General features: G+C 36.6%; 1 protein-coding gene across 7 annotated transcripts in view; it reads right to left on the bottom strand.

The window, feature by feature from the left end:
* The window catches only part of KCNH7 (potassium voltage-gated channel subfamily H member 7), a 480,526-nt gene that overhangs the window by 143,762 nt on the left and 319,741 nt on the right, over window positions 1-17,023 (bottom strand). For all 7 annotated transcript variants that reach the window (XM_086718759.1, XM_086718756.1, XM_086718758.1 and 4 more), the window contains exon 3: window positions 8,474-8,629. In XM_086718759.1, coding sequence (XP_086574885.1) covers window positions 8,474-8,629 — 156 coding nt within the window. The remainder of the gene's footprint in view (window positions 1-8,473; window positions 8,630-17,023) is intronic.

The following is a 17,023-nucleotide window of genomic DNA, read 5'->3' on the forward strand; positions in this document are numbered from 1 at the left end:
TAGTACTCTCTCCTGTACTTGCTCCATTCCAGGGTAAATAAGTCATTTATCTGTGGCTGGTTCTATACCTTTAACCTGTGAAAAATTAGTTTTTCCCATAGAAAGCTGCTCACTTTAGTTGGATAGGGTTCCTTACCCAGAAATTAGGCATTTGAATTGAGAAATGATTCACAACTTCATCTGATGCAAAACAAGTCTCTAGGTTTCCAGAATTTTCTCAGTCTTATTGATCATAGTCCCTTTTTATGATACATCTTTTCTATTGTGCATTTACCTTCTTTCCTATTGCTTCTCTATTTAAGACTTCATTCTTCTCACTTGCATTTCTTGTGTTGTCACTTCACAGGTTTTCCTTTATTTTGTCGTCACTTGAGGAGAGGCAGTTAAATTTTATAGAAACCCACATCTTCTTAAACAAACAGTAGCTTTTTCTGTATTACTCTCATTTAAATCTCAACACTCAGGGGCATACACTCCCACCCACACACTTAAGTGCTTCTTTTTTTATTTATTTAAATTTTAGTTGTTTGGGGCGCCTGGGTGGCTCAGTCAGTTTAGCATCCAACTCTTGATTTTGGCTCGGGTCATGATCTCACAGTCATGAGAGAGCCCTGTGTTGGGCTCCACGGTCAGCATGGAGCCTGCTTGGAATTCTCTCTCTCCCTCTCTCTCTGCCCCTCCCCTGCTCATTCTCTCTCCCTCTCTCTCTCTCCTCTCAAAATAAAAAACTAAATATTAAAAAAATAATTAAACATGAAAAATTAAATTTAGTTAGTTAACATATAGTGCATTATTGGTTTCAGGAGTAGAATTCAGTGATTCATCACTTACATACCATACCTAGTGCTCAACCCAACAAGTGCCCTCCTCAACATCTATCACCCATCTAGCCCATCTCCCATCCATATCCCTTCATCAACCTTCAGTTTGTTCTATATCATTAAGAGTCTCTTGTGGTTTGTTTGCCTCTCTTCTTTCTCCCTCTCCTTCCAATAGGTTCTTCTATTTTGTTTCTTAAATTCCACATATGAGTGAAATCATATGGTATTTGCCTTTCTTTGATTGACTTATTTCATTTAGCATAATACATTCTAGCTCCATCCATGTCATTGTGAATAGCAAGATTTCATTTTTTGATGGCTGAGTAATATTCCATTATATATATATATATATATATATATATATATATATATATATATAAAAGCTTATATATATAATCATATATATATATAATCTTATATATATATATATATATATAAGATGTACCACGTCTTCTTTATCCATTCATCAGTCCATGTACATTTGGGCTCTCTTCATAGTTTGGCTACTGTTGATAATGTTGCTGTAAACATTGAGGTGCATGTACCCCTTTGAATCTATATTTTTGTATCCTTTGGGTGAATACCTAATAGTGCAATTGCTAGATAGTAGGGTAGTTCTATTTTCAGTTTCTTGAGGAACCTCCATACTGGCTGGAGTGGCTGCACTCCAGTTTTCATTCCCACCAACAGTGCAAGAGGGTTCCCCTTTCTTTGTACCCTCACCAACTCCTGTTGCTTCTTGTGTTGTTAATTTTAGCCACTCTGACAGGTGTGAGGTGGTATCTCCTTGTGGTTTTGATTTGTATTTCTCTGATGATGAATGGTGTTGAGCATCTTTTTATGTGTCTATTAGCCTTCTGGATGTCTTCTTTGGAAAAGTATCTATTCATGTCTTCTGTCAATGTCTTTACTGGGTTATTCATTTTGGGTATTGAGTCTTACAAGTTCTTTATAGATTTTGTATACCAACCCTTTATCAGATATGTAGCTTGCAAACATCTTCTCCCATTCCATAGGCTGTCTTTTAGTTTTGTTGATTGTTTCCTTTGCTGTGCTGAAGGTTTTTATCTTGAAGAAGTCCCAATAGTTCATGTTTGCTTTTGTTTCCCTTGCTTTCAGCGGCTTGTCTAGTAAGAAGTTGTTCCAACTGAGGTCAAAGAGGTTGCTGCCTGTGTTCTCCTCTAGAATTCTGATAATATCTGTCTCACATTTATGTCTTCCATCCACTTTGAATTTATTTTTGTGTATGGCATAAGAACATCCAGTTCCATTCTTCTGCATGTTGCTGTCTAGTTTTCCCAGCATCATTTGTTGAAGATACTGTATTTTCTCCATTGGATATTCTTTCCTGGTGTTTGAAGATTAGTTGACCATATAGTTGTGGGCACATACTTCTTATTTAGGTAAGAAATTAGGCATTTTGAAGGTTAATATGTTTCTTCAAAAAGAAGTGTATCAAAATTTGATTTTCTTTTCTTTCTTTTTTTGTTTGTTTTGGTGGTCACCACTGGAACAACAATGTTTGAAATAGCCAATATCAGTATTTTACATATAGGAAAATTATACTTTAAGAAAAAAAATTGGCAGGATTTTCCCCCAGATCAGAAATAATACAAAGTAGAAACTGGATAGTATCAGAAACTACCAAGTTCAATTTGTCTCTCTTTAAATTTTCTGCTTGATTTATCAACTCTTCAAAAATTAACATCAAGTAAAGGCAATTCCTCAGCATAACATGACAGAAGAGTATAATCAAAGCCAATATACTGGTTGTAAACAATGGGCCTTGATAATGCTCTGGAAACAATTTTATCTGCATATTTATACTTTCTCCAATGACTCTGTATATGAGCTGCAGTGTAGGGAAACCACTCATATTCACAAACTAAAAACCAACCTCTACTGAATTTGCTATGGCTTATACATGAGATGCTATTTTAATCACAGTGTAAAATTGTATAGATTATGTATTACATCCTGAGAGGCTACCGTATAGATTATCTTCCATTCAAGGAATCCAAGTTTCAATTCTCCATTTGTATTTCAGTTTGAAATGAATACTTTATTTATTTTTAAAAATTTTTTAATGTTTATTTTTAAGAGACACAGAGACAGAATGCGAGTGGGTTAGGGGCAAAGAGACAGGGAGACACAGAATCTGAAGCAGGCTCCAGGCTCCGAGCTGTCAGAACAGAGCCCAATGCAGGGCTCAAACCCACGAGCTGTGAGATCATGACCTGAGCTGAAGTCGGACGCTCAACCGACTGAGCCACCCAGGCATCCCATTAATAGTTTATTTTAAAAAAAATCCCCTTTTTTGCTATGCTGCTGATACACCACTCCCTTTTTCACTTCCATTCAAATTAATGGACCATGCAAGATAACTGTTCTATGGGAAAAATGAAGAATTTGTGATGACGATGAAGAAAAACATCAGACATCCCCAAAACAACAGATTTTATTGACATTCATGACCAAAATACAGGCTGACATTACCTAAAGTATACTCTCAGGAATCATTCAGTAATGACTGAATTGATTAGTGGGAGATATAAAGAAATAAAAATGGTCATCAACTTAAAGGAACAAGACTTTAGTATTACAATATTTTTTTTAAAGTACCTCAATTTTGTTTTTAAATATGTCACCAGGGAGACTGACACATAGGTGATTTTGATAAAAAGTTTCCCCCCCGAGTGTGATATTGTTCAGAGTAAGATATTTAGTATATTGGAATCATTTTACATTAATATATTTCTCCCATTATTTCTTTAATATAACACTGTACTAGCATCTGGACATACCTAAGGAAGTACCTGATACTCTCAAAACTTCTCAGCTGGTATAGATTTGATTTAGTATTATACTTAGGTTTACAATATAGGCTTTTGAAACTGTGTTTTTTATTTTAGTTATAGCTTGCTGTCTGAATTTATGTATAGAATAACAATTTCTTTTTTAAAATATTAAAGTTTTTTGACAAGGCCTAGCTCCCTACAGACAATAACAGATCCCTAAATTTCGATGTCCTCACGGATCTTCCTAAACACAGTAGAGAGCAATAAATGAGACAAGTAAAAGTATCCGTAAACTATGCCTAAAGAGTAATTAGAGACAGAGACATTGCACACTTTAATTTACATATAAGCAGGCAAATAAGTTCCTAAGAGCGGCAGAGTTGGTTCCAGAAAGCACACTGCAATGGAGTTCAGCAGAAGCTTAGTGAAGAAAAGGGGAGTACAAAGGTCTCCTTGGGGTGACGGAAAACACATACCAAATGCGGTTAACCCACAGATAAGGAGGAGGACTCCGCACTGTGTAAGAAATACTGAGAGCAGGTCTGTGACCTGAATGGTCAGAAGACTGGTTACTAGATAGACGATAAAAAGTAACTTGAAAAGTGCACAAGACCTCAATTAGCAGCTTTGGAAAAACACTGCTTCTTGGTGGGGGACGGGGGGAGGAAGACTAGTGGTGAGCACTGAATATATTTCACTAGAAATTTAAAGCCAAAAAAAAAAAAAAAAAAAAAGTGAGGGGGCAGCTGGGTGGCTCGGTTGGTTAAGCGTCCGACTTCGGCTCAGGTCACGATCTCATGGTCTGTGAGTTCGAGCCCCGCGTGGGGCTCTGTGCCGAAGCTCGGAGCCTGGAGCCTGTTTCAGATTCTGTGTCTCTTTCTCTCTCTCTGCCTCTCCCCTGATCATGCTCTGCCTCTCTCTGTCTCAAAAATAAATAAACGTTAAAAAAAAAATTAAAAAAAATTAAAAAAAAATGTGAGAAGTATGTAAACATTATGGCCTCTGACCAGCTAGAAATACTGCAACAAAACAAAATGAGAGGAGAAGAAAACGTAGAAAAAGTTCACTGAGTACCTTGTTGGTAAAAGTTGGGAATAAAATAATATAATTTAAATTGACAAACTGAATGGTAGAAGCCCATTCTTAGGAGTGCAAAGATAAGAATTAGAACAGATAATATTATTAACTAAAATTACATGGTGGAAAGGGAAGGAAAAGAGTTACAAGCTAATTTTATTCTTGCTCATAGTAAGGAATCAAAATACAGTGTCTGAGGGAAAGGAGGAGAGATTAAGGACATTACATAAAATTAAAAATACAAATATTCTCAAATATAAAAACAAATGCAAAAACAAGATAAAACAAACCAAAAACACACATTGGAGTTAAAAAAAAAAAAACAAAACAAAGAAAACATAACATAATGAAATGTCTCAAGAGAATATATTTAAGTGGTGCCTGGGTGGCTCAGTTGGTTAAGCTACTGACTCTTGATTTCGGCTCCGGTCATATCTCACAGTTCAAGAGTTTGAGGCCCACAGTGGGCTCTGCGTTGACAGCAGGGAGTTGGCTTGGGATTCTCTCTCTCTCTCTCTCTCTCTCTGCCCCTCCCCCTCTCACATGCACTCTCGCTCTCTCTCTCTCTCAAAATAAATAAATAAATAAACATTTAAAAAGAGAGTATATATTTTTTAATATAAAAAATTTTTTTTAACGTTTATTTATTTTTGAGACAGAGAGACACAGAGCATGAACAGGGGAGGGGCAGAGAGAGAGGGAGACACAGAATCTGAAGCAGGCTCCAGGCTCTGAGCTGTCAGCACAGAGCCTGACACGGGGCTCGAACTCACGGACCGCGAGATCATGACCCGGGCCGAAGTCGTCCGCTTAACCGACTGAGCCACCCAGGCGCCCCAAAAAGAGAGTATATTTAACATAGACTATATTAGTACTAAGAAAAAAGTTATATCAGTAAATATAAGTACCTATTATAATTAAAAATTAAAAGACAAGTATTATTTTTTTTCTTATAAGAAACAAAAGAAAACTTCACTCCACAACTATAAAAAAAGCACAACTAAAACAAAGAAAGACTAGAAGATGGTTTAAATATATAAACAAGAAAATAAAACTGAAGAAATCTTTGAAAAGTAATAAAAGACAACTTTGCATAATTGTATTAAAATAAATTTTTTAAATCTACATAAAATTCTTAAGAAATAACATTTAGTAAAACTGATACTAGTTGAGATGGATGACTGGAATAATCCAATCTCTGGAGAAAAAAAAAAAAGGAAATTTGTCAAAAAGCTGCTCCATAAAGTAGTATCAGACCTAGAGGATTTCACAAGGAAATCATACTTAACTTTGAAAGTTCAGATAATCTCCAAATTATTTGATGGTTCTGTAGCACAGAACATAGAAAATAATCTTCAGATTATTTTCTGAAGGAATTATAGATTGGTACCAATACCTGATGAAAGTGCACATAGACATACACACAAATTTCAGGTCAGTCTCCCTAAAGAATACTAATGTAAAGATCTTAAATTAATTTTAGATAAAGAGAGGCCAACTGCATAGTACAAAATAAATACATCATGGTCAATAGTGACTCCTTTCAGAGATGCACGGATAGTTCGATGTTAGTAACTCCATTAATAAAATTTACCGTAAAAATAAAGAAAAAGAATAGCACACTCATTTCAACAGATGCTGAAAAGGAAATTTACAAATTTCAACACCCATTCTTAATAAATATAAGTTAATGAAAAACTCTGCAAGTATAAAACACATACAACTCAAACCAAATACTGTCATTTGAATGAATAAAGACACTTGGCATTTACACAAAAATCAGGAACAAGGTATGATGTTTACCATCAATGACTTTTTCATAATATGTTGGAAGTAATAGCTAGCACAATTAAACAAGAGAAAACTATTAGATGTATAAGAATTGGAAAAGAAAATGTAAAACAGTCTCTATTTGATATGATAGACACTTGAAACATTCATAAGAGTCAATGTAAAAATCACTGCAAACTAAGAAAATTCACTAAGATAGTAGGATATAAAACTAACATTCTAAGAAAAAAAATCATTAGCCTCAGAAATAATCAGAAGATATAATGAAAGAGAAGATCCTATTTATAATAACAGCAATAACAAAAAGTTAAATGCCAAGTAGCAAACTACAGTGTAAGAAAAAATTTTAAACACTTCTGAAAGACACAAAAATTAGACTTAAAGATGAAAATACATATAATATTCTTGTATAAAATGACTCAACATCATAAAGATGTTAACATTCCTCAAATTAATTTATAAAAGTAATGAGAATCCAATTAAAAACCCAAAGAATTTTTTCCATATCTGAACAAGTTGCTTCTAAAGTTCATATTGAAAAAAATTTTTTTTAAAAATGGGGCGCCTGGGTGGCTCAGTTGGCTGAGCGTCAGACTTCGGCTCAGGTCATGACCTCACAGCTCTTGAGTTCGAGCCCCACGTGGGCTCTGTGCTGACAGCTCGGAGCCTGGAGCCCGCTTTGGATTTTGTGTCTCCCTCTCTCTCTGTCCCTAACCCTCTTGCGTTCTGTCTCTGTCTCTCTCAAAAATAAATAAACATTAAAAAAATTAAAGTTCATATAAAATTTTTAGCAAGAAATAACCCCAAACCCCTGAAAATTAAATTCAAGGGAAGCATGTCATATCAGAGATCAACTGTATATTTAAAACAATATGATTCTGAATGATAAATAAGCCAACAAAACCGAATACAAAGTCCAGAAATATACGCAAGCAGATAAAGGAAATTTAGTGTGTGATAAAGGTGGCATCTCAAATCATTGCTGAAAAGATAGACTTTCTAATAACTGATGTTGAAACAACTGGAGAGCCATTGCTAAAATGATAAATTAAATTTATATCTTGCACTATAAACCACGAAAAACAAAATATATCAGAGATACTAAAAAAAAAAACATACAAGTTCTAGAAAAAAGATTTTTTTACAACCTTGGGATGGTGAAAACTTTTCTAAAAATGGCTCAAAAATTCAGAATCAGCAAAGGAAAAGTTTCATTAATTTAGCTACATTACAAACAAACAAACAAACAAACAACAGCAACAAAACCATTGCATGACACAAATTAGGAAAAGTTAAAAAAATATTTGCTGGGAAAGAGATTTGCCACTTATTTTACAATTTGAAAGAAAAAGACAAAAAATGTATATAGGAAATGGACAGCTGGCAGAAAAAGAAATATCTATAGTGCTTAAATATATGAACCTCATTCGTAATAAGAGAAATGTAAACTAAAACTAATTGAGGTACTACTTCTCACCTATCGTAATGATAAATATCGAGAAGACTGACTCCCTCTGTTAGCATGGCTTTAGAGAAAAGATCTAATAAATTGCTGGTGGTAGTATAAAATGGTTCAAACCATAGGAAGGGGAGTTTAGTTGTATCTTAAAAAATTACATATGCATTTACCCTTTGGCCTAGGAATCCCACTTATAGACTCTTACCCTGAAGATAATTTTCCAAAAATATACATGCGTGTTCGCAACTCATTCTGGCATTATTTGTAATGATCAAAACGTAGAAACAACCATCACTAGGGGACTAGCTGAATTAACAATGGTATAACCAAGTCAAATGGCTTTGAAAGCTATTGATCAATTCTATAAGGCACCAAAGAGTAACAGTAGCTATGACTTTGTTTAATATAAATTTATTTTAGCTAAAATGCAAACATATTTTGAAAACTGACTCAAAATGAAGAATGTATTAAAATTACTACAGTAGCAGAATATCAACAGCATTACGTGCATGTTGCCTTTTACTTACGGTTTACAGTTTTGACTGGTAATATTGGGTTTACCCTCTCTGGGGAGCCAGCGTTTTCCTCATCTGTCACATATTCAAAATTAATGATGAACATCATAGCCACGCCCTCTTGGTTTTTCACTGGAATTATGTGAGTGTTACAAATGAAAGTGGACCCTAAGGAGATGAAAAATGAATGTTAGGTCAAAAGTATGCCTTCATTTTGAAGTGTTAGTAATATTAAAATTCTAATAACCCCTTAGAATTTTCTATTGTAAATGATCACTGAAATTTAACAAAATAATTAGACTTTTATTTCATATTTCATTTCACATATATCTACATAAAAATCCACAAATTTTGCCATAGACTTTACAGGCAAATTCAGGTGCTACATTATGGAAAAATAGAATATCAAATCCCATTTGTTCTCATACACACCACTATAATAATATAAGGAACAAAAAGTATATTCTTTAACTTTTTAGAAAAACTCTTAGCCTTCTCATACATTTTGATTAATTCTGAAGCTATATAAAACAGCTGTGTAAATAATGAAGACAACTCCTATTATGACATCTTGATTTTAGTGTTAAGCAAATTATTCCTTTTTTCTCTTTTAATTGCCAGGATATAAAATAGTAAGTTATTGACTGTGTCTTAACTATGTTTCGATAATTCTTTTCTTTTTTTCTGCACAATTCACAATGCCCAAATTATAATGGTTTGGCTTATAATCTGTTAGAAAATGAGATCAAAATTTTGTACATTTTATTGTACTAATTTGATTCCTTCAACCAAAAATATGATATTCTTTTTAAAGCACTGGGGCTAATACACCTTTTATTAGAATCTTCTGAACATGAGATGAGCAAAGGGATGAATCAATTTACAATTAACCACTGCCACTCATCCTCAAACAGAAAATCCAAGATCCAAGATTTAGAGAACACTGTCAGGAAGTTGATTTCTTTTAAATTAGTTGACTTCTGACTGACTTCTTGAACCTGACTTCTAGAACCAAGTATTTTCTTCAAGCAGCTTGCTCACATCTTTACCCTCTGCATATTTCTTTTTTTAGTCATGGTGATGGAAACCTCAGGTTAGGGATTTGTTTGGGTTCAAAAGTATTGTATTTTTTAAATACAAAGCTTCAGGAAGAGTTCTCAATCAGGTAATAAAATGTTTTTTTGACTTGTTTGTTTGTTTGTTTGTTTGTTTTGTAACAACTGGCTGGGACCATCTTGAATCTTGAGAATGATAATTTAGTGTAGAGGCAGAAGCAGGTTGGGAGCAAGAGGGATCTGGCTTCAGAGGGAGATGTGAGAAAGTGAGACACCAAGAGTCTGAGGTCAGGGGCATTGGCAAGTAACAGGAGAATGTAGTTGGAATACCAACATCCATGAAGCCCAGTGGATGCTCGTATTCCAAAATGGTGTCCTATGCATGAGCAATCAAAAACAAAATAAGTATGATAAAACCCTTTCCTTTCTTCTCATCCTCATCCCTGCAACATGGCTCCTACCGCCAGAGCCGAGAACAAAGGCTATTGCTAATACTGCTATCGATTGAGACATCACAGGTGGAAGAGATTTTGAGGGTGGGCCTGGAGATCTAATTATTGTTTATGAAATTGTTTCTATTGGCAAACATGTTCTAATTTCCAAGGAACTGATTTTCAAAAACACTCTCAGAACACAGACTCTTTGTAAGTTGGGGATGCCTATGTGTTAGTTATGATTCAGATATTTATATGTCAGTAGTCTCCCAGATTTGAAATGTAGGAGAACTTATTTACAATTAATTTTATATTTTCTGTAAATATGGCCGTGGTTTTACAGATGTTGAAAAATGTGTTTTAAGAATGACGTGCTGCACCTTCACAGTCTTCAGCTGTGTCTTCAATTCATTTAATAAAATAGTTAGCTAGAGCACTTGTCATAGTTTCCATGGTAACAAACGGGATGACTTTAGTAAACAGAAAATAAGTAATTTAAGACTGTTGCACTAGAACTAAAAATAGAATTGCTTCAGGCCAGGCATCAGAATACAAACTGGCTAAACAGACTGAGAAGATACTAGAAATAGCCATTGTGTATTCTGCTAATGAATCAAAACACATATTGATATTACCACTTAAAATGACATTTCCTAGATCATGTAGAGTATCATTGTGAATTCATAGATTTGTTACTTAGCAGTTTAAAATCTTTCAACAATTGAAGTATATTTATATTGCTGATTGTACAACAAAACACAAAGCACAGATTTTTAAGAAATCAATAAATAAAAGATGTGGGAACAGAGATTTAATAGGCTTGTAATAGAGCACAGTAATTTTGCTTTTGGTAATAGGGGCAAAATCACGTATTGCAATACTAATGCTTGTAAATTTACTGGCTAGTGCTAAAAATCATAAAATTATAGTGCTTTATAAAAAAGTTCAGTTACATGCATTGGCTCCAAAGCATATTGAAAATATGTAATTAATCTGGGATTTACTGCCCACTAGCATTGTTTCCTGTGTGTTTCTATTAAGCAATATATCTCCTCTAAAGTCAACTGAAAATTCACATTTACATTTTTTTTTCTCTTTTAGTTTTTGGATTTAATGTCTCCATCAATCTTGCATAGCCTCCTGGAAAGCAGATTATTGAAAGGAGATACATGGACTTTAGAAGAGAAGGAGAACCAAATACATTTTGTAAATCAAAAACATTTTAGCTTGCATCATTCCGCAAACTCCAAGTTCTGTCAAGGTATTACTTTTGTAAAGTAACATTATTTTAATAAGGCATTACTGGGCACTCCTAAATATTTTTCTTGAATGCAACATTGGGAGCAAGAGAAATGGAAATATCAGTCAGCAAACACTGATCTAGCAATTAATTAAAAAAAAACAGACACATTCAATAATATGTAAATAAGAGAACTAAACAAATCTAGAAATAAAAAGCTGAGACCTTGTTAAAATGAATCAGTATTCAAACGGAATTAATAATGTTTGTTAAGAAGCTTATTTACAATAAGATTATCCAATAATTTTACAATTATACATGCAATTATACAAATATTAGTTAAACCCAGATTCATTTCCACATTTTGTCTCCTGACTAAAAACATTCTCAAAACCGGGAGGGCCGCTTAGGAGGAATAACGCTCCTTAAAATAAAATGGCTCGAGTGTTAATTTTTAACAGTAGCCACAGAGCAAGCTGACTCAGAGTAATCTGAATAATTTTTCTTTTGTTAATAAAATTGTTGGCCCACTCCTTGCTTTCACATTTTAAAATAGTGACCAGAACTCCTCCCTTTGAACTGCTCTAAAGATGTTTTATTCTACTGTTTGTATTCACAGGGCATCCTTGTGTCCCCTAAAATCAACAAATGTTTATTGAGCACCTAACATTGGGTCAAACGCTATTCTGAGTTCTCAGACCATGATGAAAAAGACGGCAATGATAAAAACAAAGGTTCTACTTCTACAGAATTTATATCAACACAATAAACAAATACAGAGATATCTAATATATCAAGTAAAAATAAGTACAATGAAGGAAGAGACAGCAGAATAAGGTGATAGATCGGAAGGGAATGCATTTCCTTTGAAATGACATACAGGTGAAGCCATGAGATCAAAAGATATATAGGCTAAGTGATGGAGTTGGCTATGTGGCTCCATGTACAGAGCTCAGCTGGCAGAGAAAGCTGCAAGTGTAAAAGGCTTTAGGTAGAAGCAAGGTTGTAAGCTCAAGGAACAATGTGGATGCCAGTATGGCTAGGGCAGTATGTTGGTTATAGGGTTGGAGTTAGAAAGCAGATAAAGTTGAAGAAGAAGTAGGGAGCCACACCATGTGTGGATGGATTTGGAATATTCCTGAGTTAGACAAGAAGGCATTGGAAGGTTTTGTGCAGAGGTTGACATGACTTGATTTAAATGTACCCCTTCCAGGGCGCCTGAGTGGCTCAGCCGGTTAAGCGTCCTATTTCGGCTCAGGTCATGATCTCAGAGTTCTAGGGCTCAGGCCCCACGTCGGGCTCTGCACTGATAGAGCCTGCTTGGATCCTCCATCTCCCTCTCTCTCTGCCCCTCCCTCACTCATGCACATGCATGCGGTCTCTCTCTCTCTCAAAAATAAATAAACATTAAAAAAAGTACCCCTCTCCAAAAGACCTGAACAAGACATTTTTCCAAAGAAGACACCCAGAAGGCTAACAGACACATGAAAAGATGTTCAACATCACTCATCATCGGGGAAATACAAACCAAAACCACAATGAAATACCACCTCACACCTGTCGGAGTGGCTAAAATTAACAACTCAGGAAACAACAGATGTCAGCAAGGGTGTGTAGAAAGAGAGACACTTTTGCACTGTTGGTGGGAATGCAGACTGGTACAGCACCTCTGGAGAAGAGTATGGAGGTTCCTCCAAAAATTAAAAATAGAGCTACCCTACGACTCAGCAATTGCACTAATAGGTATTTTTCCAAAGGATACAAAAATGCTGATTCGAAGGGGCACATGCACCCAATGTTAATAGCAGTACTATCAACAATAACATATTAGGGAAAGAGCCCAAATGTTCATTGACTGATGAATGGATAAAGGAGATGTGGGGTGTGTGTGTGTGTGTGTGTGTGTGTGTGTGTGTGTGTGTATAATGGAATATTACTTGGAGATCAGAAAGAATGAAATCTTGCCATTTGCAACAATGTGGATGGAACTAGAGAGTATTATGCTAAGCAAAGTAAGTCAGAGAAAGACAAATATCATATGACTTCACTCACATGTGGAATTTAAGAAACACAACAGATGAACATAAGGGCTGGGAAGGAAAAATAAGATAAAAAGAGAGAGGGAGGTAAACCATAAGAGACTCTTAAATACAGAGAACAAACTGAGAGTTGCTGAAGCGGTGATGAGTGGGGGGCTGGGCTAAATGGGTGATGGGCATTGAGGAGGGCACTTGTTGGGATGAGCACTGGGTGTTATATGTAACTGATGAATCACTAAATTCTACTCCTGAAACTATTATTACACTATATGTTAACTAACTTGGGTTTAAATAAAATTTTTTAAAAAAGTACTTCTCTGACTTCTATGTGAAAAATAGCTTGGGAGGCCAGGAGGAAAACATCACAATAGTACTGGCAAGCAATAAGAGTGGTTTGGACTAGGTGCACCTGGGTCATTCAGTTGGTTAAGTGTCTGACTTCAGCTCAGATCATGATCTCACAGTTCGTGGGTTCAAGTCCTGGGCCAGGCTCTGTGCTAACAGCTCAGAGCCTAGAGCCTGCCTTCGATTCTGTGTCTCCCTCTGTTTCTCTCTCTCTCTTTGTTCCTCCTCCACTCACAGTCTGTCTCTCTCCCAAAAATAAACAAACATTATTTTTTTTTTAAAGAGCAAAGGTGGTATTGCTGAAGCTGTTGAGAAGGGGTCTGATTGAGATGTTTTCAAGGTAGGGCTTACATGATTTGCTGGTGTGATGACATGTGAGAGAATGAGAGGGGTCACAGACAAGTCCAATGCTGGAGGTTGAGAAACGGGAAGAATGGAAGTGCCAATTATTAAAATGGGGAAGACTGTGGGAGGAGGTGGTCCTGGGGGTTGTGTAAATCCATAGGATTTGGGTATGTTAACTTTATGGTTGCTTACTAGATATCTAAGTGCAGATGTCTAGAGGACAGTTGAAAACAGGATACTGCAGTTCAGTTCAGGGAGTGATCTAAGCCAGATATAAGAACTTGAGAGTCATTAAGGAATGGGTTATATTTAAAGACCGTATGAGGTCATCTAGGGAACAAGTAGGGAAGTTGGGGGTTGGAGCCAAACATGAGGGGACTGTGGCATCAAAGAAAGGAAGATGAAGAACCAGAGAACATTGTGGGTGAGTAGACAGTGAGGTAGGAAGAAAATCCAGAGTGTAGCTCACTGGGGGCTAAGAAAAGGAAGTATCGCAAGAGGAGGGCATGATCAATTACACAAAACTTGCTGGCAGGCTCAATGGGACCTAAGAAAAGATTGAGTCATGGGTAACCTCTTCAAGAGACATTTTGGTAGATTAGTGGCTATGAAGCTGTTTGGAATGCATGAATAAGAACAGAAGTGTACACAATTATCTAGGAAAGTCTTTTGAGGTGCTTTACTAAAGAGGTGATCAGAAACCTGGGGTAATAGCTGGAGATTTTGAAGTGATCAGATTTTGGATTTTTTAGGTGAGAGATATTATAGCATATTTATATACAAATTCAATTAAGTTTTTCAAAGATTATATTTCAAATTTTTGTTGCATCAAGTCTCACCATTTGGTGAGGTCAATAAAAGCCTAACATAGTTATTTAAAACACACGGTGATTTTCTCAATCTGTTCCCTTTGTCAAGTGCAACTTCAGTGTTCATTAATTTTTCACGTATATACTACTTGTAGATAACAGTTTATAATCTAGTGTTTGAGAGCACTACCTCTAATCAGACTGTCTAAATCTGAATTCGGGCTCTGTCCTTTACCTGCTGAGTAAACCTCGCGTGATTTCCTAAATGTCACAGCAACTCAGTATCCTCAACTGTACAAGAAGATAATCCTTATTTCGTAGAATTGTTCTGGGGACCAAATGAATTAATACCTGTGTACTACGGTATTAGAATAAGAATCCTTTTCTCAGTTTTCAGTCATGTGATATGCTAATATAATAGGTATCAGGACCTAAAATGAGAATGACCCCCTTCCTCCCACCCCACACATGCAGATCTCTAAAGGAAATAGTTACAGAACCTTTCTATCCAGGATGTAGAATAGACAGGGAGAGGAGAAGGGGAGTGGTGAGAAGGTTGGGGAAGAGATTTCTTTGGAGAGGACTGGTCCATTACCGTGAGTCTTTCTCTTTCCCACCCTCACGAGCTGCCACCTTCCAAGGCCAGGCCTAATGAGGGGATTTTAAGGGTCCATTAAAGACTCTTGAAACGTGTTCTCTGCAGTTGGGAGACAGGGAGAAAGCTATATGGATGAATGGTAGACCTACAATAGTGAGGCCACAACCCTGGGTGTGTAGAAGGCCAGGAAGGAACAAGCTCTCAGTTTCTGTGTCAGAGACAGTAGGCATCATTATTGGGACAGGCAGGTGCACCTAAATTTTGGCAGAAGTGCCTCACGGTCAAGTCTTCTGGACAAGGAGTAGGCATGGGGTCCTCCAGGAATGGGGACGAGGGGAATCCAGAGGAAGAGACAGACAGGAAACTACCAGATGCTGGAGACCAAGGAGGGACTAGGCAAGAAACCCCAGGGTAGAGGGTTAGCACCAGTGGTGGAAGGAACCTGAATGAAGACAGGGTCCCAGCAAGGGTTCTGGAGAGCCTACCCCGGAAAGACAGTGTCAGCTCTGCCCTTCGGCCAGATCCAGAGAAGGCAAACACAGCAGCCAAACAGGAACTGTCCTGCTCTGTAATCCTTTTGCCCTTTCATCTTCTACTTGGAGGGGAGCAAATAGCAACCAGAGTGTGGGGAGAGGGTAACAGTGAAAGGTTGAAGCTGGCTTCCCCTTGCATTCTGACCTGAAGGCAGTTGGGAGTTGTAATTTTAGAGCCAAATCACCATCCAAAGACAGGGGTCAATTACTCCAGTGAATAAAGCTTAATGGGATGATATAAAACAAAAGCTGCATTTCGTTCACAGTCCAAGCTTCACACTGTTCAGTAAAACTCATACACATGTAAAACTCTTAGAATAGTACCTGGCATGCAGCAAAATTCAACAAGGTGAGCAATTATTTTTGCCTCTTATTAGAGGATCTCCAGAGGGGCCACTTACCTCTCCAGGCTCTCTGTGTAATTTCCTCCAACCTTTTGCCATTCCTGTAACCACAAGCTACACTATTTGTTTTTAAGGGCACCAAGTGGAGATTATTCTTCTCCGAGCTGATTGGTTTAGTGAATGGCTGGAAGTTTTTAATTTCCTACTTTCTAGTAGCCCAGGGAACCCTTTGAAGATTTCAAAAATACCATTAGAGACCTGCTCTGGAAGAAAAACAAAAGACAGCAGCCTCAAGATACGAAAGCCTCATCAAAGAAGCAGCATTGCTCATCTTGAGTTGAAAAGCCTTTTAGAAAAGCAAAGGGGCTGTTGCACCTCCTAGAAGGAGAGAGTTACCCAGTCACAAATGACTTAAGGTGGAATGAAGGGGAGATGGAAATAGGAAATTAGTGAAATTTGTACTTGAATCTAATGTTTCCCTATCTTTCTTTCTTTCAGCACTTCTCAACATCTTCCTCTGCTCTCTCCAGGCCTCCAAAGGGAAGTATTATGAACTTCCTCTTATCGAGGAGCACCATGAAATATATTAATTTCTCATAAGACTGTTAACAACTATTCTTAGGAGAATTTTTTTTAAAGGGGAGTAGTGAAAAACAACAATTAACTCAAGATGGACTCTAATGTAGCCTCTGTGTAACAGAAATACTTTGGCTATATTGATAACGCCTTCCAGATATTTCTAAATTCACATCATATACTGGGGCGCCTGAGTGGCTCAGTGGGTTGAGCGTCCGACTTCGGCTCAGGTCATGATCTCACA

The sequence above is a fragment of the Puma concolor genome, chromosome C1 (genome assembly GCF_028749965.1).
Source record: "Puma concolor isolate L17-30 chromosome C1, mPumCon1.1.hap2, whole genome shotgun sequence".
NCBI lineage: Eukaryota > Metazoa > Chordata > Mammalia > Carnivora > Felidae > Puma > Puma concolor.